General features: G+C 30.5%; 3 protein-coding genes and 1 pseudogene across 3 annotated transcripts; 1 reads left to right on the forward strand and 3 right to left on the reverse strand.

Moving 5' to 3' along the window:
* Window positions 1–306: 306 nt before the first annotated feature.
* On the reverse strand, window positions 307–1,773 carry LOC114398462 (myb family transcription factor PHL5-like). The gene is made up of 5 exons (XM_028360663.1): window positions 1,605–1,773; window positions 1,472–1,511; window positions 998–1,052; window positions 788–857; window positions 307–665 (listed from the first exon to the last, which is right to left on the reverse strand). Exons 1-5 carry the CDS (start codon window positions 1,653–1,655, stop codon window positions 534–536), a joined length of 348 nt encoding a protein of 115 aa, XP_028216464.1. The 5' UTR covers window positions 1,656–1,773; the 3' UTR covers window positions 307–533.
* An 842-nt stretch (window positions 1,774–2,615) lies between these two features.
* LOC114398836 lies at window positions 2,616–3,283 on the reverse strand. The gene has a single exon (XM_028360957.1). The coding sequence runs from the start codon at window positions 3,264–3,266 to the stop codon at window positions 2,616–2,618; it is 651 nt and encodes a 216-aa protein (XP_028216758.1). The 5' UTR covers window positions 3,267–3,283.
* Window positions 3,284–9,593: 6,310 nt separating this feature from the next.
* LOC114398374 lies at window positions 9,594–13,860 on the reverse strand. Its single transcript, XM_028360561.1, has 6 exons — window positions 11,944–13,860; window positions 11,604–11,817; window positions 11,398–11,514; window positions 10,822–10,876; window positions 10,609–10,678; window positions 9,594–10,019 (listed from the first exon to the last, which is right to left on the reverse strand). The coding sequence occupies exons 1-6, from the start codon at window positions 12,553–12,555 to the stop codon at window positions 9,882–9,884; spliced, it is 1,206 nt and encodes a 401-aa protein (XP_028216362.1). The 5' UTR covers window positions 12,556–13,860; the 3' UTR covers window positions 9,594–9,881.
* On the forward strand, window positions 12,670–20,731 carry LOC114398837 (annotated as a pseudogene).
* Window positions 20,732–21,348: the final 617 nt, after the last annotated feature.

A 21,348-nucleotide genomic window follows, 5' to 3' on the forward strand; every position in this document is an offset into this window, starting at 1 on the left:
TGGGCCATGGGTTATATAAATTAGGTTCGGCGCCAAACCTGATCCTAACCAAACCATTAAAGGGTGATATGTGATTTGTGTTGCTTATAGAGAAATAAATTGTAGTGTCATTTGAAAATATGAACTATGGGGGTTATGTTGAGTATAATTTACATTAGAAAAGAAATTATAAATCGTAATTGTCAAAACGACTTGTTTTGTTAAGTCACTATGTGAAGGGTATAATAAATACAAGTATTATATTGTTTGTATACGACTCTCACTTAGTGAATAGTGTTTTCAGTTGTTCTCTTAATTTTGTGACAACTCTCCTTGTGTATATGAATGCTGTGTGAGATTTGTGTGGGAGTGCTCAATAAGAGCATACAAGACATGCTTACATTTTGAAGTAGCTGCCCAAAAATCGTTTCTTACCTTACATGCTTGATTACCTATGCAAAACAAAGGCAGCAAAATGGTGTTTGCATATGCCCTAGCCATGACACATGGCACAGCTAGGAAAATAGAGTAACTTAAACAAAACAATTGACCCATCATTTGGGGACAGTCGCTTCTATTTCTGTATAAAGGGTCTTCTCCAGTTTGGTTCTTTCCTTTTGGTAATCTAACATTACTTTGAGCTGCTGGTTCTGCTGTTGAATTAGCGTGTGCAAATTTCGTTGCATCTAGTAGGCCCGAAGGAAAAATAAATATTAAAGGGTAAGTTAGTCCAAATGCTTGAGTTTCATAAACACTTTTAAGTTAGTTCTATAGATATTTCCTTCAAAGCAATTCTGTGTATTAATACCTCTAGTTGTTGGCATATATTCCTCCGGACCTCTAGTTGTAGTTGCCGTGATTCCTCAATTTGCATATGGCTGCAAATTAAAAGTATAATTTAAGAAAACAAATATGGCTGCACTTAACTGCTTGGCATTTTAGTGAGAAAAAACTCTTGCAATTGCAAATAATAAAGTATCATAACAAGTGTAGATTGCCGTAGTTTAATTGATGTTACATTTTGACTTGAAGCTCAGACTCCCCATTTGTTCTCTGTCCTTCCTTAGATCTTTCTGAAAAACAAAGTGGTAACTGTATCATATAATGCACCCCTAATACCAGAGAATGACATTATAGTTCAATGCATGAAAGTGTACATTAATTAATAATCACCAGCAAACATGATATGTTAAAAATGTAAACGAAAATATGCTGGTTTGGGTACACCGTGCACGTTGTAAAACAGATAGAAGGCAGTGTTTGGTAGAAGTATTTAAATATCATATGGTGAACATTTGAAGAATGTTAATGAGATGTATCTGGACTTATGGTGTGTCCAAATATCTTATAAAATTTCAGTTCTCTATTTTCACTCCTATCGAGCATACCAATAGCATATACTAGTTCAAAAGAAATATTTTCAAGGAATTTCATGAGGTATGCATTGATTGCAGCAATATAACTCATCAACAATGACAGAAGTAGTGTTTACCCTGCAAAGCTTTGTGCATGTGTATAGTAGACCTACATTTCTGCAAGGCATTTATATTACAAAAATATTAGAGAGCCAATTAGGTGTGAAAGTGGTTGCTAACATAGTACTTGTTTACTGGTAATAGTTTTACCTGCAAATGACTTTTAACGTGAGAAATGGACAGCAAATCTGATTTCATCATATCTAGTATAGCTTTAGGCTTTGCCTCTGCGATTAACAATGAATAAATCAAGTATGGGGTAACAAGAGATTTCTTTGTAGTTATGTTTTAAGTGTAACTAATACTTCGTTAACTTACTTTCGGGACCACCAAGGCTATTAACAATCATCATAAATGGCTCATGCAGATCTTTGGTCCATTTTATTCTTCTTTTGCCTCTCCTAGAAGCAGAGTTGCTAGAAGCTACACATGCAACCCCACAAAGTCGATGAGGAGCTTGCTTTTCTCGCTTTGTACACGAGTCCAATTATAGTAAGACACATATTAGATCTCATCAGCCAAGAAATAAGTATATTACAAATTAACTAGTTGATAAATGAATGAGGAGAAATTCTTAGGTTACACACAATCTACTTGAGATGCTCAAATAAATAGTTTATAGTTTATATGTTCATTAGAGATATGTTCGTGTATTTTAATGTGGTCCATACACTTCATATATCAACAATTAATTTGACTGTGTATGATAAATCATGCCTAAATAAGAATTTTTGTAGTAAGGGAAGAGTAACCATTTGAGTAATGATAAGTGAACACTTCATTAACACCTAACATTTCTCATTATCTCTCTTCCTATTAAACCATACTATCACCTACTACTATCGTATATGTACTTCTCTCTCCTTTCTCTTTATCTCTCTAGGAGTTATATATAGCACTTAGGTGTCCGCTTATTACTTTCCTAATAAATTTCGCTCTAAAGAAATCCCAGATAAAAAAGTAAAATAAACTACAACAATTTTTTGTTAAAGAAAAAAGAGTAATGATATACCGACTCCCATATCAACTAGCATACTTATCCTTCTCTCTCTATTCCTTCTTTCTCACTCAAGGTGTTTAATAGCATAGGAGAGTCCAAAGATCTTTATCCAAGAAAAATAAGGATGATTTCATGCCAAATCATGTATACTTTAAATGGAATCAGAAACTATTACAGCCACGTACTAAGGAAGTAAGTACCTGGTTTCTCTGAAAGGAAATTTCAAGGGGCCCTTCATCTGTGGCAGCATCATCCCTAAGTAATGTATCATCTTCTTGTGAATAGAGATCGTAATATTGAATACTGTCAGGCTGAATGCAACTATGTTTTTCGGAATAAGAAGCAATTTTAAAATATTTTTCAGAAGAAGAACGACAATCTGCACCACTGCTAGAAAAGAAAGATTCAGCAACTGGCCGGCACAAGGAGCTTGTGAATTGAGAGGACGGTGGATCTTGTTTGATGGTGATTGTGGTGGTGAAGTTATCTCCAGAAGCTTGGCGAATATTCAGCATGTGCGAGTCTGCTGTTGTTGTGGTCATCGTCGTCGTCTTTGGAAACTCAAAGCACCAAGCGGGAACTTCACTCTGATGTTGATGAGTATGTTGTTGTTGAGCTTGAAAACTCACAAGGCTTTTGGTTGCACTTGCACAAAAACCTGGTGGAGTTTGAAGAGGAGTTGTCACAATGTTGAAGGGTGATTTTGTGGGCTCAAAACTCAGTTGTTCTGATCCGACAACCTTGGCTAGGTTGCTAATCTCCATGTAGGACTCCCAATCAGTTCCGTACATTTGGGAACTGTACTGATACATGCTTCTCTCAACCTATAACCTAAAGTCTCAAACTCTTATGCAGTTTTAGTTACTACACTTCTGTGATGCTCATTTATATGCTAAACCCAGTTAAGAAAACAAAAAAGGCATTAACAGTCCCTACCTATAAAAGACTTCAAATATATATATTTTTTATTTAAAATAAAACAAAAGGGTGTGTGGGAGAATAAAAAAATGTGAGTAGTGAACAGTGAGAGGAAAAGTTAACAAATGTATACAGACATAGTGGTGTCCTCCTACAAAACGAATTTCTCAATGTATTAGGACAAGATGTTTGTCTAAATACATTCTGACCTATGAAAAATATCATGCATTGTAGCATCACATAGAAACTAATATTCAGTACTCATAATTCTTAATTCATAGATGCAAGACAGCCCTAATTTTTTTAATCTATTACTCAACGTACAGCAGCAAGCACAACTACGTGCATTACTTTGGATCGGCCGGATCCCTCCTAAGTCCCAAGTCCTGTGCTGTCACCCTAATCTCTTGTTAGATAGTTCAAAATCATCTTTCATAATTTTAATCAATTTTTATATTACATGTATTTAAATTTTTATATTTTATGAAAAATATAATTAAACTTTATTACATATGATCATGTAAAGATTAATAGATACCATATGGTTCATAACTACTTAGTAATTAATTTCTTTCTTTCAATCATTTGAAAAGACCAAAGTTAAAATTTTTTAAAAAAAAGAATATTAGTAAAGAGATAGTTTAGTACTATTGGGCATAGCATAATAGGTTTGAAGATCTAAATAGCTAATATGGTAGATGTCTTTTAGTTAAAGAGAACTGAGAATATAATGCGACGATAAGGATACAAGAATCCGAGCTAGTCATTGGTTTGTTTAGTTGGATGACTGGAAAGTGTCATTTAGTTATTAGAGAAACACCAGTACTATTTCTTTTTTATAATAAACGAATATGCATTCATTGTAGAAGACTAAAATTGGGGAATGATTAATGAATATGTAAATTATTTCTTTATTTAGAGGAATATGTAGAGATAGATGAGCAGCGGGATCCATTTAGCTTAAGTAATTTATTTCGCTTAAAATTATAATTATCAAATTCTTATAAAATAAAAACACAATTATCAAGATTAAATTTAAAAAACTTATTTTAAAAGAGGGTAGATTGAAAGAGATGAGGTAAGAAGATCAAGTATATAAATCAGGATTAATTATGTTTTTTTCCTAGAATTTTGTAAATTTGACTTTTAGTCTTTAAAGATAACTTTTAGTATTTTTGTACATTTTTAAATTTTTTATTATTAACACTTTTAGTTTCTATTATTAAGTAATTACATTAATAATCAACAGACTTATCTTGTCACTAAGGAATTTAACTAAAGAGTCTAACAGAAATAATCACGTGTAATTCTTTTTTATAAATTATATTTTTAATCTCTCATTTATTTATATCATTTGATAATGATATATAACAAATCATTAATTCAAGATGTCTGTTGCATAATCAATTAATGTTATTACTTAACCATAAAAACTAAAATTGTTAACAAAGAAAAAATATAAACATTTGATACTAAAAAAATTGTTTAGAGATTAAAAGTATTTTTTTTTAAAAAAAAATCAAAAACATAAATAACCCTATAAATAAAGATACAAGAAAATAGTAAGAGAAGATTGAGACAATTTTTTTTTCAATAATTGCAAGAATAATATATGAAATACGCATCTAAATGAAATATTGAGGATGTTTAATTGAAAGAGTGGGAAGAGTGTATCACTTTCTAATATGTGTATTCTAATTTATAAAATAAGAGTAAATATTATATTTATCAACAATATTTTTTTTTAATATTTTCACAATTCATGATTTGATTTCTTTAATTTCACGTTTCAATGCGCTTATATTATTTTATTAATATGAGTTTTTTTTTTTACTTTAATGATATTGTTTGAATAATATTTTCAATATTATTTTCATGTTATTGTATTTTTTATTGCAAGAAAATATCTTCAATTTGTTACAATGTACAAAGTTTTTTTTTGGGACATGGCAAAAAGCTCAAAAGTATCCTCCAACAATCCGGTGGGAGTTGGGTGGAATCAATGGATATGCATGATAAAGTTTTCCCTCTAGCTATCTAATGTTGTTGCATACATATTTAGGATTAAACTCAAAATTACTAATTAACTAACCGAAACAAACTTGTGTTAGTGGATCAAAAGCTCTTGATGTCAATATATTAAGATTTCTAAGTTATAATTAAATTTAAAATTAATAAATATATTTAAAAGGAAAATAAAATAAAATATTAAATACATTGGATAAGATAAGTCATGTGACTGTGAAAATAATTCCTAAAAACATTATCATTTAAAAATAACTCTTAAAATTATTATTATTCAAAACAAAGATTCATATTGGTAATATAAGAATGGATATCTAAATCAATATATGATATTTTAATTATAATGGATTCATTAGTTGGGACTCGATCCTTTGAAACATTAATTTATTTTACTCAAACAAATTCTTTTTGGTTTCATCTACTGGGGAAGAATCTCCTTTATACACAATAGATCAAAAGTATGAGACACACATGAATAACATCATAAATAATAAAAATAGCAAAAGACACACATTAATATATATATATGTTCGAAAATATCTTTTACCTGCATCCTCATCAATATCTCAAAAAATATTTATCATATCAAATAAGATTACAATTTTGTGGACAAAATTGAGAAACCTTCTCCATTATACAACCTTCTCTTACTTAAGTTGCAACCACTTTTACTCTTGTGGTGTTGATCTGACCCTCTTGATTAGGATGATATTTTTTTTCTTCTTCGCATGACCCCTTTGTGTAGCAAAGGTCTATGGCACCATTGATGAATGAAACTTGGTAGGCCAATTGTCTCATCTTTCCACCTACCTCTCTCATTATGGGAAATGGATGTCACTTTGGTAACTACATGAAATTCTGACCGTTAAAAAAACAAATAATAATAAAAAATATGAGTCAAAGTTTTGGGCCATTAGATGTTGACTGAAGGACCCTAATAAGTTGTTTTTAAACTTGAAGAAATCTTGGTCCCTCATTATGGTAGGTAGTAAAATTCTTCAAGAGTTAAGGTACACTTTACCACTTATTGAAATGCACCTCTTTGCTTTCCATTTACTTATATTAATATTTAAAAATTTGTAACAAAAAAAATAGAAATTTAGATTGATTTTGTCTCTCACACACACATATATATTAATTATGTGTGTGAGAAATATGTATTTGATATTATAACAACTTTTAACTATTGATTTTTTAATCAACCATTATAAGTGCACTCTTCTCTCTGAAGTATACTCTCTCACTCTAGAAGAGTCAAATTTATATATAAAGATTAAATAAGAATAAAAATAATTAACGTTTTGTACCACAAATCATTAATAAGTTAGTAACATAGACTAGCAAACAAAAATTCCATAATTTCTTAAATTTTCATTATAATTAAAACTTGCAAACCACCTCGCTAAATTAGCTTAAATTAACTCCCTCATACAATAATGCTATTTTAATTTCTAGGTTTATTTAAAATTAGTAATGTCATATAGGGAATCCTTTCCCTAAAGTAATATTCAGATCACTTGGTAGTTTGAAATTAATTGACTCAGATGATTCCCGATAGACACCATACCAAATCCGTCTTTGCATGTTATTAGAGAACACGGACAAATTCATATGTTCAAATAATTGCAAAAGAATGATTAATGGGTATAAGTATGCAGCATGACAATGACAAAAATATGTCGACATGCACTTCAACGATTCTTGGTCTCAATCATGTACTGCATAATCGCATAAGACATGAAAACAAAAAAGATAAAGAACAGTGAAGAAAGATAACGAACATAACCAAGTGCATATATACATATATGACCCAAACTTTATCATAAAAATGACGCAAGCTGAACAGAAACATCTCTGGATATATAATTCTGCTGAAAATCTCTGGCATTCATTGTCAATTCCAATGAAATAATTTATAGGGTGGCTAGTAAAAATAAAATTAACATAAAAACTTTACAACAAATATATATAGCAATGTGAAAGGTAATATTTTTCTAATATTAAAATTGATATTTTACGTACATCAATAGTCTTAAATTTAAAAGAATAGTTTGTCAATTTTTTTTAAAAAATAGTTTCTAGAACGATTTAGTAATGATATACTGATCTAAAATGAGCATATCTTTATAATTATTAAAAAAATTAAAAAAACCTTCTAGATTGATTATATAAAAAATATTTTCTAGATCGATTTTTCGCACAATGCACGATCAACATATAATATTGGTGTTTTTTTTTTCAACTTTTATGCAAAGAATTGATTTAGAAAGTCAATTTCTACACATGTTGAGACCAAAATTATACAATTAAAAATGAAAAGATCAAAACTATATCACTTTATTTGAATTTCTTAAAGAACTTGATTCTATATGGGCATTAGTACATTGCTCTCTCTTTTGAAGACCAGGAGTAAGGTCAATTTCCCACTTTTTACAATTATATATATGCTAAGCTGTCACGGTTATGACTTTGGCATGCAGGTCATTCTCATATCATTGAATCTCACAACCTATATCCTCTGGCTTTGTTAACGTACGCAGACACTAAATTCCCTCTAAGCAATAGAATCAGCTCCAAATTCCGCCAAACTTTCTGAGATTCTATCGTTCCAAATTTCAATCATTTAAGATTAATTAGTTCTCCGTTTCCAAACTATAATTTAAGCATCAATAATCTAAGAACTTAACAATTTTTTTAACAATAAAAACTAGTAGAACAGGGAGACACTTTCCATTGTAGTCCTACTTAACTCCTTATAGCTTAAAACATCTCATTTTTCATGGTGTAAAATCGCCTAAAACTATTGCATCCAAATCCTTTAAAATTATTATAAAATTTAAAGTGTCAAATTTTTTCTTGGTAATTTTTTTTACCGCTAATTCAGTTTTGTAACGATTTTAAAGAATTTAAAGATGCAAATACTAGATGATGATTTTACATCGTGAGGACTAGAAAAGTAGAATATTTAAAATTATATGGGCTAAAATAAAAAATTGTTGTAACTAAAGAATAAATAAATAATGAGAAATGCTAACAACCCTCTACCATCTTTTTAAGAGTTTTTTTTATGATTAGTTTAAATTTATTGATAGAATTTTATCTCGCCGACATTCTTCATAGATAATTAAACCTTAAATTTTTAATGTCAAATTTAATGGTTACCGATAGGTATAGATTATAGAATATAGATCCCTTGAGGCTGATACACGTGGACGTACGTAGCTCCAAAAATGAAATGCCAAAGGAAGGACGGCCGTCATTGCCACGATTGAATGAAAACAAGGCTGAAAGATTCCGGTCTTTTCAAGGAGGTTCAGTTTTTAAGCCTCGCCCAATCAATTAACAATACTTACCTTTTTATGTTTTCTAGGCTAAATATAATTACCGTCAATGTCTAATTAACAATAATTTTTTAGCATAAGTAATTGCAAATAATTTGATAGTACTATATTCATACTGTGCCTTGTTTGCCACCAAAAAAAAAAAAAACATAAACAAAAGTTGCATAATACATTTCATTAGAGTCTTTGTTGGAGATCTCATGCTTAAAACAATAGTCCTTTTCTGCTTCTTAAATTTAATAGCCAAACATAGAACCAATCAAACCAAATCATATTAACAATACTAATCAAAACAACAATAGAAGCTGATTTAATATACCAAGGTGTGAATCATTTTACAAAACAAATATCTTTTTGTATAATGAACCAAACAATTGGTCCGGTTAAGGAGTTATAGAATAAAAAGTACCAATAATGTTCTGCAAAAAAAAAAAAAGTACCAATGCAATAATGTTATTTTTACATAGAATCTCCATGACTCTGTTCATAATATTTTTAATCTCTTTCTATCACATTACTCACTTTATTCCGTGTTTGTTATCTTTTCTTCTCATTTTTCTCATTGTTATTATACAATTTTTTTTTGGAGAACTGTATTATATAAATATTTTAATAAGAATAACATTTATTAAAAAAATTAATGGATGAAAACATGAAATTTTGAGTTACTCATTTTTTTCTCCTACTTGGTATAAGATAATGGACCATTCCAACGTCATAGGTTATCCGTTGTCTTGTCCCTAGTTTTTTTTTTTACTCAGCAGAAGGAAAATACTATATTGCATTGGGCACTATGGGTGCCCGGAACCATTTACAAAGGAACAAAAGTGATTCCCAAAAAATCTGTCACCAACATTTACAGCATATTAACATAACATTTGTAGGATAAATTATGTACTGATTCTATAGGATATATAATGTAAGCACTCTAAATTATGTACTGATTCATAGAGTTAGCGTTTGTAGGATAAAGAACAATTTTATTCTTCCCATTACAAAATCACATGATCTATCTGTTTCTTACAAGGAGTAAGATTTTGGAAAACTGTAACTTTATACATAACTATCAAATTATTGGCTCGGAGAGGTCTTGGAAGAGAAGAAGGAATTGTTAGCCCCTTCAGAAACAGAAACCTCACTATCTTAATGATTAATTGTTGTCTCATCAGTGGCTGAATTCTGAGTATTCGGGAGGTTATTATTAGTCTTTTGCTGCTGGTCAAACATTTTTTTTAGTTCCCTTCCTTGTTCCTCAATTCGCAACTGTAATTTTCTCTGAATCTGGACCAAGAAATTAAGTTAAATGAAAACCTGAAGTTAGGAAAGAGTGTTATAACTTATAAGAATCCAACTATCCCAACTCACTCATTAATTTTAGCATTCAATTTCCTCTATATTTTTTCAACCAATAACTGCCGAACTCTTATTCAAATTTTAGCACATGATAGTGAAATTTCACATCATCACCTATTCCAAAAGAAACCTAGACTAAATAAGATTACAAACTAAATGTTGAGTATATCTTAAAGGCTTTAAATACATCATATTTTGCTTGTAAAAGTGGTGCATTATTTTAAAAGTAGCGGTTTAGAGTTCGATCATGTGAGACTATTGGATTTCATTGTTCTTATGAAAATCTCTGCATCATTTCTTCCATGCAAAACTGGTTATAGGTAAAAAAAAAGTCAAATTCAATGTTCAAGGGTCATGGTCCTTTCAGCTGATTTGGTCAATACTGAAGCTTTTTACAAGAGGAGGGGAAGGCTTCGCAAAATTAAGTACAATGTAAAAACCTTAAAAGTTTGGAGAACATGGAAATATAATATAGCATAAATAAAAGTAGTAAGAGAAAATGATAGCAAGGATATACCTCTAATTGTTCATGAAGACGCCTTTGAGCATCTAATTGCAGCTTAAGCGCCTCTCTAATTTGTAAGCCACTGCAAATCAAGAGCAGTGTCAATTTAGTATATTTATAAAATAACATCCGAAGTTAATATGAAATGAACTAGGCAACTTAATGGAAGTACTAGCATTATAGGAATATAACACTGGTATATATTGGCAAAAGAAGTAGCATTACGTTTTGACATCAAGATGATGCACATCCTTTGTGTGGGTTCTTTTGTCAGATTTCCCTGAAACAGGACAAATTTTTAGGTTCAGTTTGGAGCGTGAAGGCATTGAAGATTACGAATAAGTGGAGAGAAGAATAAAACAATAGAGAACAGTCAGTCATAATCTAAAACATAATTTCACCATAACAAGCATTGGTAGTTTGACTAAGGTTGTTATCATCAGGAGGAAGAGAAAGTAGATATTTCTCATTTAATAGCTCAATCCTTCTACCATGTTAATGGATGGAAATGCATTTATTCTTCATTGGAATATCCTACACTTGAAGTCAATAAACTACAAAAGACATTAAACCTGTGAACAATCTGCATTAGTTTATTTAAGTCTCAACAATTAATGAATCAAAACCAAAGCAAAAAGAGAAGAAGCTTATATCCCGAGCCTTTTTGACAAGCACTATAAAAAAAACATCTGCTCATCATTGTGACATGAATGCCAGTAAATCCAAGCACCAAGAAATGTCCATGACATGAAAAGAAAACTACACTACAAATTTGGTAAAATAAAAATGAATAGAAATTACCGTGACTGGGCTCTGGAATGAATTTCGCAATTCTATATTTCTGCAAATGACTTTTGACATGGAAGATAGTCAAACCATCTGTGTTCATCATCTTTAATATAGCTTTTGGTGTTGCCTCTATAGTCAAGCAGCCAATATAGGACTATCAGATGTTAAATAGATGTATAAATTATTGCCAATTGATGAATTTAGTATAAGTTACTTACGCTCAGCGCCTCCAAGGCGATTCACACACTCGACAAACTTTTCATGAAGATCCTTAGTCCATCTTATACGTGTTTTACTTGACACTATTGCCCCATTAGAAGCAGAGTTTCCAATAGTAGACACACTTCCTGCTGAAAGTGTTGGATACAACTTCTCAATCTGAGAAGAGAATCTCAGTTGTGGAACAGATAAATTGAAAGATCCATGACCAACCTGCATACAAATGCAATATGATAAGCCAATTGAATCTCCAAAGAACGAACAAGTGACAAAATCTACATATCACATATGGGGTTAGCGAAAAAAAAAACAAACATAAAATGAATAAAAAAACCGTACCATATGGTCTTGATTTCCTTTTTTCAGAAATGATGAGCCCCTGATAAGACCATCAACGAACAACTTCTGTTGTTCTATTGGAAGGAACTTGGAACTGGGAAAATTCCCACTTGAAATTTGATTAGACTTTTCAGGGGATCTACGGCATTGATTGCCACTATTCAGTTGAGATTTAACTATGGATTGCAAAGTGTTTGATAAATCAAAGTTGGTTTCAGATTGGTTTGCTGAATCCAAGAAAAGATTTTCCCTGGAAAAAGATTGATACAAAGGGAATTCCAAATCATTAATCTTACATAACTGAGAGCTCAAAGAGTGAACACCAACTTGGCAATCATATTCTGCAAATCCCATGCAGTTTTCTGTAGCATAAAAGGCAGAAGCTGGTGACTCAAAACGGCTCATAATGGTGCCAGATGATTTGACATGGCCAATGTTTGGTAACTCATGATCTGTGGCTTCTCCTCCAAACATTGAAAGTGGTCCCATATTCCAAGCTTGTCTGATATCAAAATATTGACAGTAACGATTGCCAAACTCAGAATTAAAATCCCCACTTAGTCCATGACTTTGTTGAATCAATCCTCCCCAATCAATTTTGTTCTCGTTCATTGACACAATATTGACACAAAATTTGAAGTTAGATGGTAAGTAGACTAATAGATATGCGTTACAAATTGTGAGGTAGCATCATACATAATAATAACTCTTTGAAAGCTCAACCAAATGGAAGGGGGAAGGGAGAAGAAGATTGGAAAAGTAACAATACTAATGCCAATTCGAGTCTATGGCATAAAATTCTCTTTTATATTCCCAAAAGTCTTGAGGTATAAGATTTGAATCTAATTGTCTAAATGCTACCGTGCAAGGTCATTAGCTATTAATTATTCTTGAAGAAAAAAAAGGATAAGAATGAACAATAAAGAATTGACATTAACGAAGTAGAGTACATGGAAACAAACAAAAAGTTTTGTTTAAATGTTGTCTTCACGTGAATTTAAACCAAATGCAAAAAGAATCAATAGGAAAAGGAAAACTAAGCAACCAAACTTAGATGGGTCGCGAATAAGAGGTTAAAAGAAGTCCCCTAGCTTGAGGACAACTTCAACAACAAAGCTAGATGTGTCACACATAAGAGGTTATAAAAAACGGTCCCAGACTACTATTAAATACTAATTGATTATCTTAAAATTGGAGAATATTGAGATGGCCTTATGGGCATCTGTAGTGTAATAATTAAATGTTAGATAAAGATACTGGCATAAATTCACATATAATACATCTGCTATTATTCTTATCATGCATGGATTCGGATGAAATAACTTTAACCACACGCGGGATGATATATATATTGCGAAGTGGGTATCAGAAATTACCAGAAAAGTGCATCTATTTTTTATATTCATCATAAAAGCACAATGGAACTTTAACTACAAGAATCCCAGTAGAATTCAGTAACCTAATGGGCTCTCCATTACATAAAGGTAAAAAAAGATGGACAATATCGGACACATAAATTCAATGCATTCATATGCAGTCTCACTTCCGTATTGCCGTTGATTTTTACTTAGACCTGTTTCTTACCTCCTTTTTTAATTTTTTTCAATTTTATAGCCTAAAAGACAACATTGTTTTTAAGTTCTTCATCAAAATATTGAATCACAACATTAACAATTATTTTCTTATCATTTCCTAGATTTTCTTGGTGAACGAGGCAGGCTTCACTTTCTTTCTCACTCTCAGATTGGTTACAGACAAAAAGAGAAAAGGAGCATGCTAGAAATAATGAGCAATAAAGAAAATAAAAGAATGAACACATTTAAAGTAGAATTAGAAAGCATTCTGTTTCTTCACAGTACTCGACTATTCGCGATGTGCAATAGGTAGAGTTTTTCTTATTTTTTTGACAAGAGTACGTATGTTGCTTTACCGAAACATTTGCTTGCTTTTATCCTTGTTTCTTGCCTTTTGAGGTAAATAGTAGGTAACTATTTTCTTGTTGTTTCTTGTGAATTTGTTTTTCTACAAATATATATAGAAATTTTTATCCAAACATATATAACCACGATATAATATTTTGTGTAATGTTCAATAACACAAAAGCATACAAGAAATATAACTCAGTTAATTATACAGGTACTGTAAATCTTTGATATTATCTGCATTCGATTCCTGGGTCAAATAAAATAACACAAAACATTACAAACCCCCAATATCTAGTAATTGGTTTTACTTCGAAAAATCTGGAATGGAGGATTCCCGCGGCCGTAGTGGATGTGGATAATGAAATTCATTTGATGTATATAAACTATTGTATTATCTGTCATCATACCAAGATATTATTAATGATTTATTTTCTAGCAGCAACCCAAATGTCATTATCAGAAGTGGTGGGAATCAAATTAATGGGCTTAGAGTTGAAGTTAAAGGGTGGACAGAAAAATTCCTTAGTTAAAGTTCAGCCTTTTAAGCCCGAGAAAGGAATAATCTACGTGGATTTAGAACCCTAAATTGATTCACTAAAGTGCACGAACTCTGTCTTCTTCCTTGAAATTAACCTTTGGCTTACATGTTCATGAGGACAATCTCATAACATGTTGGGGGAGTAGTGTTTATGGTTGCTTCATAATTAAATTACTGCTCTAAGATTCTGTACGTGATTTGGCATTCATAGATGCATGGTAACAGCATTCTGTTTATGCATGCTTAATTTAATTTTAAGATAGAATATATTTTTATTTTTTTAAAATTTTTAAAGTTTAATTTTAGTCTTTTTAAATATTTTTATTTATTTTTGGTTCCTTTAATTTTGAAATATGTCACCTTTAACTCATAAAATGATTTAGATACGACTTTATAAAGGGGAAAAAGTGATTTGATTAACGCTTAATTAGAGAACTAAAAGTGAATTATTAAAAGATTAAATAGACTAAAAAAGGACTGAAACTGACTTTCAAATGCTTTAGAAGGATAAAAATATATTTTATCTAGATTTTATTATTATAAGGGAATTGATTAAAATATTTGCTTCTAAACTTAGTTTACGGTTGCTTATTTCTGATTGGTATATAATTTCCTATAGAATGCTTGAGACAATGCTTTAAGTCTTAATATAATTATTTTTTTAACATAAGCGGGTTGGGATATTGCTTATATTTTTTTTAGTGATTTTTTGTATGATTTTTTTTTCTCAATGATTTTTACTTATAATAAAAAAATTATGATTGGCAATATCTTTGAATAATCAATATTGTTTTGGTTTGCAATCAATTTGTTTCTATAGAACGTTTGAATTGATTATAACACACACACACACACACACAGTTTTCGTTATAAAATTTTGAGATGAGATTTTTTTAACATAAATGATTTTACTTTAAATTTAATTTTTAGTTATAAATTTGTTGAGGTTTGCATGTTACTCTTCCTACCTGGTGCTTTGTATTTCTCAATTTTGCTAACGTTGTAGATTGACAAACATTTGTAAATGGATTAGAGTATATATCCTTGACTTCATTAGGAATAAAAAAAAACTAGCTTGATTTACTCTGGATGTAAAGAGAACCTTGTTCCATGTTATAATCCAATGATATATAAAACATAGGAAAGTGAAAATACTTTACCATAAAGAAGTATATGCTGCAAATATTGCAGCATCAAACTAGCTGAACCCAGTTGACTAAATTTATTTAAGAAGAGAAATATCATGCTAATTAATTTTGTTTTTTTTTTTACTAACAATCATTCTGTTGATTTGAAACAATTCTATTAAACTATTTTATAATATATACAGTGATGGCTACAGGTTTGTCTTTTTTTTTTTCAGGACAACTTTTGATCGAGAGTGAGAGATTATTTTTTTAAAACACGGAAATTCATTTTAAAAACTAAACTATCTCTTAATATATGTTTATATATGTTTTTTCATATACATATATTTAGAGATCTAACTCTTAACTACATGCTTAAAGAACATAATTATATGTCAACCTTATTGATAGATTCACGTATTTTACAATGATACATTCATTATAGAAAAAAAAATAATTAATCCCAACCATGTATTAATTTAAAAATAAAAATATTTATTAAAATTCATAATTTATTATGTAAATAATTTTTTTAGTATTTTCAATTTTTTTTATCAATAATTCATTTCTCTTTAATTACTTCCGCAAAGTTCTAACCTCCAAATCAATGTATAGCGGGTCCATTTAAAGTTTTAAACATAACAATACGTGTATAAATGAGAGAGCTAGCATGAAAATTGTGAAATGTGAAATGCTAAAAAGAAAATGTTCTAATACATATACATGATACTTTTCCGTGCTCCATTTTTAGCTTTACTCATTTTTTTTAAAGAAAATCCAACATAACTTTTTTTTTTTTTAATAAGAACATAAAATAACACCTTGGTTTGGATACCAAGTTTTAAAACTACGCAGTGTGTTTACCGAATCTGGGTATATATTATATATATAATTAATGCACAGTGATAATTACATACATATTTGATCTAAACCCTTAATAGAAAAGAAACTTTGATTAATTCAATATATATATATATATATATATATATATATATATATATATATATATCGTTTTCTTTTCGATTTATTATATTTCTAATGAATGTCTTCATTTGAAATTATATTTCTAATCAAAGCCCCCGGAAACCACAGAAGAGAGAGAGCAAAAATAATTAAAGGTGCGATGATCATGATTAATTATATTTCTTTTTTATTTAATAATATTTTATTTTATTTTTCAATTAAAAGGAAACAATAAGAATGATTTGAGATGTGGAGGTTCGATAGAGTTCTATCAAATCTTTACTTTATTCTAATTCTAATCAAAGGAATATTAGGAGAAACAGTTCTCATTTTCCAAATTAAATATGGTAAGCAATGATACAGCAATATACTAAAAATAGCTGGCTAACTATGAAATTACTTTAATTAGTATATATTATTGTATTACTATACACGTTGATCTAATGCCAATTATTTTTTATTTGAATCCGGTGCCAAAGCATTGACATGAACGGCCAAAAACACAAGTAAACAAAAGTTAAGGACAGAGAATGAAGACCGGAGAAGATAAGAAATGGTGATTGACACGATAAAGATAAACTTGAATTCATAAATTAATAAAATTATATTACTTCTGGATAGGTAGGTGCATCTAATCAATTACATATAGTTGTGACTTGTGATCCGCGCAACACATGCACATTGGCCCCTACAACCTCCAAGAGTCGCTTTTAGAGTTCCCACTTCCCCATTGTCTTTGCTTTTTATTCAGATCCAGCAAAGGGGCGCATGAGGAAGGAAGATAGATCATAACATTCAAAGCCAGCTAGAACTAATTAAAAAGTGATAGATAGTAATAAAGAAAATGTTTAATATCTGTCATTAAAATAATTTTTCATATATAAAAAAATGGGATTGGATAACTATCCAAATTTTTTTAATTTTCTTCTCATGAAAAAAGAATTTAATACTTATATATTAATAAAGTAAAACAGTTTTACATGATCATATGATATTTCTAGGACTTTGTATAAGTTGATGAAATTGGAACATTTTTTTCTTTATTTTTACATAAGATAGATCAAAACTAAATTTAATTGGTTTCTTTTATTATATGTGATATAAGTTCATCTCAAATTGGGCAATATGTAGAAATTTTTTATGAATTGAAGAACTAAAAAAGGGAAGGCACAATGTGAAAATCTCATTGAGCATGCTTCTGGGGTGGGTCAAAGTAGCTCACACAAGAGAATTGCCATTGAAAGGGCTAATCATTTGGCTATAATGAAATATTTGGAAAAAGATCTTATTACCAAAGATGAAGGCAGGCCTCCTTTCAATTCTGAGAAGCTGTTTGTGTGGTCATGGATTGGGATCATGGTTAGTATACTTATCAAAATTTGAAGTTGTTCCATTACAGGTTGGACGTGGACAAGATAAATTCCTAGATCTCGCATGTCGGATTGGGTAGAGTTTCTTTTGTTAAGAGAACAATAGAAGAAACTTATAAAACAAAGGATTTCGACACTTAAGTAAGTAGAGTATTAGTGAGTATGAAAAGAGTGAGACGAAACCTTGTAGAGTGGAGAGGAAACTGCGAATCTTTGTTTGTAGGAGTGTTATAAGGATGTAATAGCCCCTGCAGATAATTACTGAGCTTGTAGATAATAACCAATAGATAATGGTAGCTTATAGATAATAATAGTTTATAGATAATATTAGATAATGTGTAGCTTAAATATAATTATATACCGATCATATGACAAGGAGATTGTTACAATATATTCAAATAATAAGATGTTAGAGATAACACATGGATTTAAGAGTCCAACTACTAAGAACATGACGTTTTGTGATCATGTATCAAAACTGACCTAAAGGACTAATGTATATCTCAAAGTATCTGATAACTTGTCACGTGAATCTTATGAACCAAGAATAATCTAGTTAGCAATTCACGTGGAGTTCATATTTTGTCAAATTTGCCCCTCTAAAACTATAGTTTTCTTTTTCTGGATCAGCAAATTAAATTAATAATCATTAAAAAGGTACAAGCAGGACCATTAGGTCCATGTACAAAAATGCATGTGGCTGCTGCAAAGCTTCCTAAAAAAAGGAAAATTTCCACACCCTTCACGTTAAAATTCCAACCAGCAAAATCAAAATCAGCACTAGCATAACTGCATATAAAGCAAAAACTGTAGAGTTTCAAGACAAAAGAGAAGGTGTATGCACATTGGAAATTAAATTTTTTTTATCATTAAGGTTTATATAGTTTAAATGCAAAGTGAAATATTACATTTTACTATATAAACCTTAATTGAATGGATGCATCAGAAGTTATTTTTGTTTTAATTTTCAAAAGAACTTATTTATTATAGTTGGTGATAATTTTTATTATAAATAGAGAAGAGAATTAGTGGAGAAACAACACATGAAGAGAAAGTGTGTGAGAAGAGAAATTGTGAATCAAAGTCACTTTATTGAGATAAATATGTCTTTGTGTGGAAGTGTTATCATTTCTTGTAATCATTAAGTGAGATACTCGGATTTGTAGAGTGATACACTATTTGGGGTGGGTTACAATCTTATAATCATTTTTTTGACAGTGAAATACGTTTTGAGACTGTTCTGTAGACGTAGGCAAGAGGTGTCGAACCACGTTAAATTCTTGTGTTTGTTATTATTTTTCCTACTGTATAATCTTTGTTGTATTCTCACGATCCTTTATAAACATGGATAATTTTATTTGTGAGAGCGTTGATTACCCAACAATGGTATAAGAGCATTCTATTCTCAACAAAAACAGCCCATGAATCATATCCCACCCAATAATTATGAAAATAAAACACCCTGCCCTTGCACTCTCACCCAATATTGAGGAAAAATCAACCATCATACATGCACAACACTATTCTAACCCGTGGCAATCCTTGTGGATTTTGCATCCTGACTTTTGCTTCTTTCTTCCTGCTATCTCCCAAGCAGTCAAGTTTGATTGCCTTGCATATCTACATCTTTCTCCATGTTGGAAATCCCCACTACGTTAGCTTCAAAAGCAGCTTCAATAACCTGTCTTGCACAGTTATTTCCCAAGTTAAATAACTCAATCTCCCTTTCATAGAGTTTTGCACCTCTTGCGTATTTTACCTTTTCCTTTCCGGTAATTATACTTGGGCCTCATGCCCACACCAAAAGCACTCTTTTTAATGATTCTTCCATGTCTGGAACTGTAGTTGTGGAATTCAATAAAGAAACATTGGACAGGCTTAAATAATGCTCTAGCATATGAATTAGATCATCATGGGAAAAAAGACTGGTTTGCTAATACTGAGCAGTTTGGTATTTATGCATGGGTTGCTCAAGCTATGACTACAAGATGAACAATATCATTCGGGAACAACTGCAAAAAATGGGGGATATCAAATCAATATCTCAACTTATGGAAGAAGAAGCTCGAATGCAGAATAATACTCTTCAGGTCAAGAAGAAGCGATGAAAATACTTGAGACTTCATGTCACATGGACTTTGTAATGGGGGAATTAGATAAGCTCACAATCAAGGTATATATCTTTTATTGTTGAATCTAAGTTGCTTTCTTCTCTAATTTGGATATTGTTTCTGATTTATTTTTCAGTAGTAAAAGGCCCAAGTCTATGTTGAAATTACTGATTTGTTTACATTGGTGTGCTAGCTAGTTTATATTTCACTGGATCAAATATGATTTTAACATTATATATTGATAGAATCAAAGTCCAGAAACTGCAACTATTGGTTACATCATCATAGTGGTTACGTACACTGTAGATTTATCTATGCTTTGAAACTGTTCTGCTAGATCTTGTACAACACATTTCCTTGTTTATAAACGATGCTAAACTATTTTAATGATATTGTATTATGCCATGATTGCTCATTTGCTTGTATTCAGAGATGAAGAAAATACAATCAAGTGCAACGGAACACTTTTCAGAATATTTTTTATGGTCATGAAAGGCTTAAGTTGCAACTAGAATCTTAGAAAAGAGAGCTTGAGTTGCGGAGAATTGAATTGGAAAAACGTGAGGCACGTAACGAAAGTGAAAGAAAAAAAGTTGAAGAGATTATGGAGGTGTAGTGTTTTTCTTATTAATTGTTGCATCTCTTCTAGTTATATCATGCCGTGATTGAAATTCCTGTGAAAGGGAAGTTGAAGGACAAAATATTGTTTAAGGATGATTAATTTAGATGATAATATTATATTTTACTGATTTTAATGGAGGATTTGGTTGCCAAAGTTAATAAATTTTCCATTTTTACTTATCAAGTTTGATGATCACATAATGATTGGAAAATGATCAGTTGACTTTGTGGAGAACCAAGTCCATGAATATTAGGAATATAATCCAATTGATTTCTATTATAGTAGTAACCAATTGAAGACTACACATTTTCTTTGTTCTTTGAAAAATCCGTTTTTATTTTATTGCCAGTCATAATAAATGGACTACTGCATGAGATGGTTTCTGTCAATGAATTTTGTAAATTTCTTGAAGAGTGTCCCTGGTGTTTTTTTTTTTTGTTGGGGGGCGGGTTGAGATTTACTCGTCTTAGGATGCTGAATGTAGTGTATTCCATAATGGATATCAATAATAATAATAATATAAACTCCATTTAGTTTTCATATGGTATGGAGTTTATGAGATTAAATTTAGCAAAAGGAGGGCAAAAAAAAGGCACCACCAGTTTATAATTGTATTTCCAATAATTTCACTGGGATTTTTTTCCTTTCTATTTTTACACAATTTTTTCCCCTCCCGATATGGATGTATGTGGAATCTAAAACAAAAAATTTGGGCATTATGTTTTATTTTTTTGTCTCTGAAATCACTT

The sequence above is a fragment of the Glycine soja genome, chromosome 19 (assembly GCF_004193775.1).
Source record: "Glycine soja cultivar W05 chromosome 19, ASM419377v2, whole genome shotgun sequence".
NCBI lineage: Eukaryota > Viridiplantae > Streptophyta > Magnoliopsida > Fabales > Fabaceae > Glycine > Glycine soja.

Coding starts and splice junctions, on each gene's coding strand:
- LOC114398836 (XM_028360957.1), bottom strand. CDS start 3,266: ATGTATCAGTACAGTTCCCAAATGTACGGAACTGATTGGGAGTCCTAC.
- LOC114398462 (XM_028360663.1), bottom strand. CDS start 1,655: ATGATGAAATCAGATTTGCTGTCCATTTCTCACGTTAAAAGTCATTTG. Junction 1,512..1,604: donor ACGTTAAAAGTCATTTGCAG/GTAAAACTATTA, acceptor AATGCCTTGCAG/AAATGTAGGTCTACTATACA. Junction 1,053..1,471: donor CATGCACAAAGCTTTGCAGG/GTAAACACTACT, acceptor TTTGTTTTTCAG/AAAGATCTAAGGAAGGACAG.
- LOC114398374 (XM_028360561.1), bottom strand. CDS start 12,555: ATGAACGAGAACAAAATTGATTGGGGAGGATTGATTCAACAAAGTCAT. Junction 10,679..10,821: donor CATCATCTTGATGTCAAAAC/GTAATGCTACTT, acceptor CTTGATTTGCAG/TGGCTTACAAATTAGAGAGG. Junction 10,020..10,608: donor GTCTTCATGAACAATTAGAG/GTATATCCTTGC, acceptor TTCTTGGTCCAG/ATTCAGAGAAAATTACAGTT.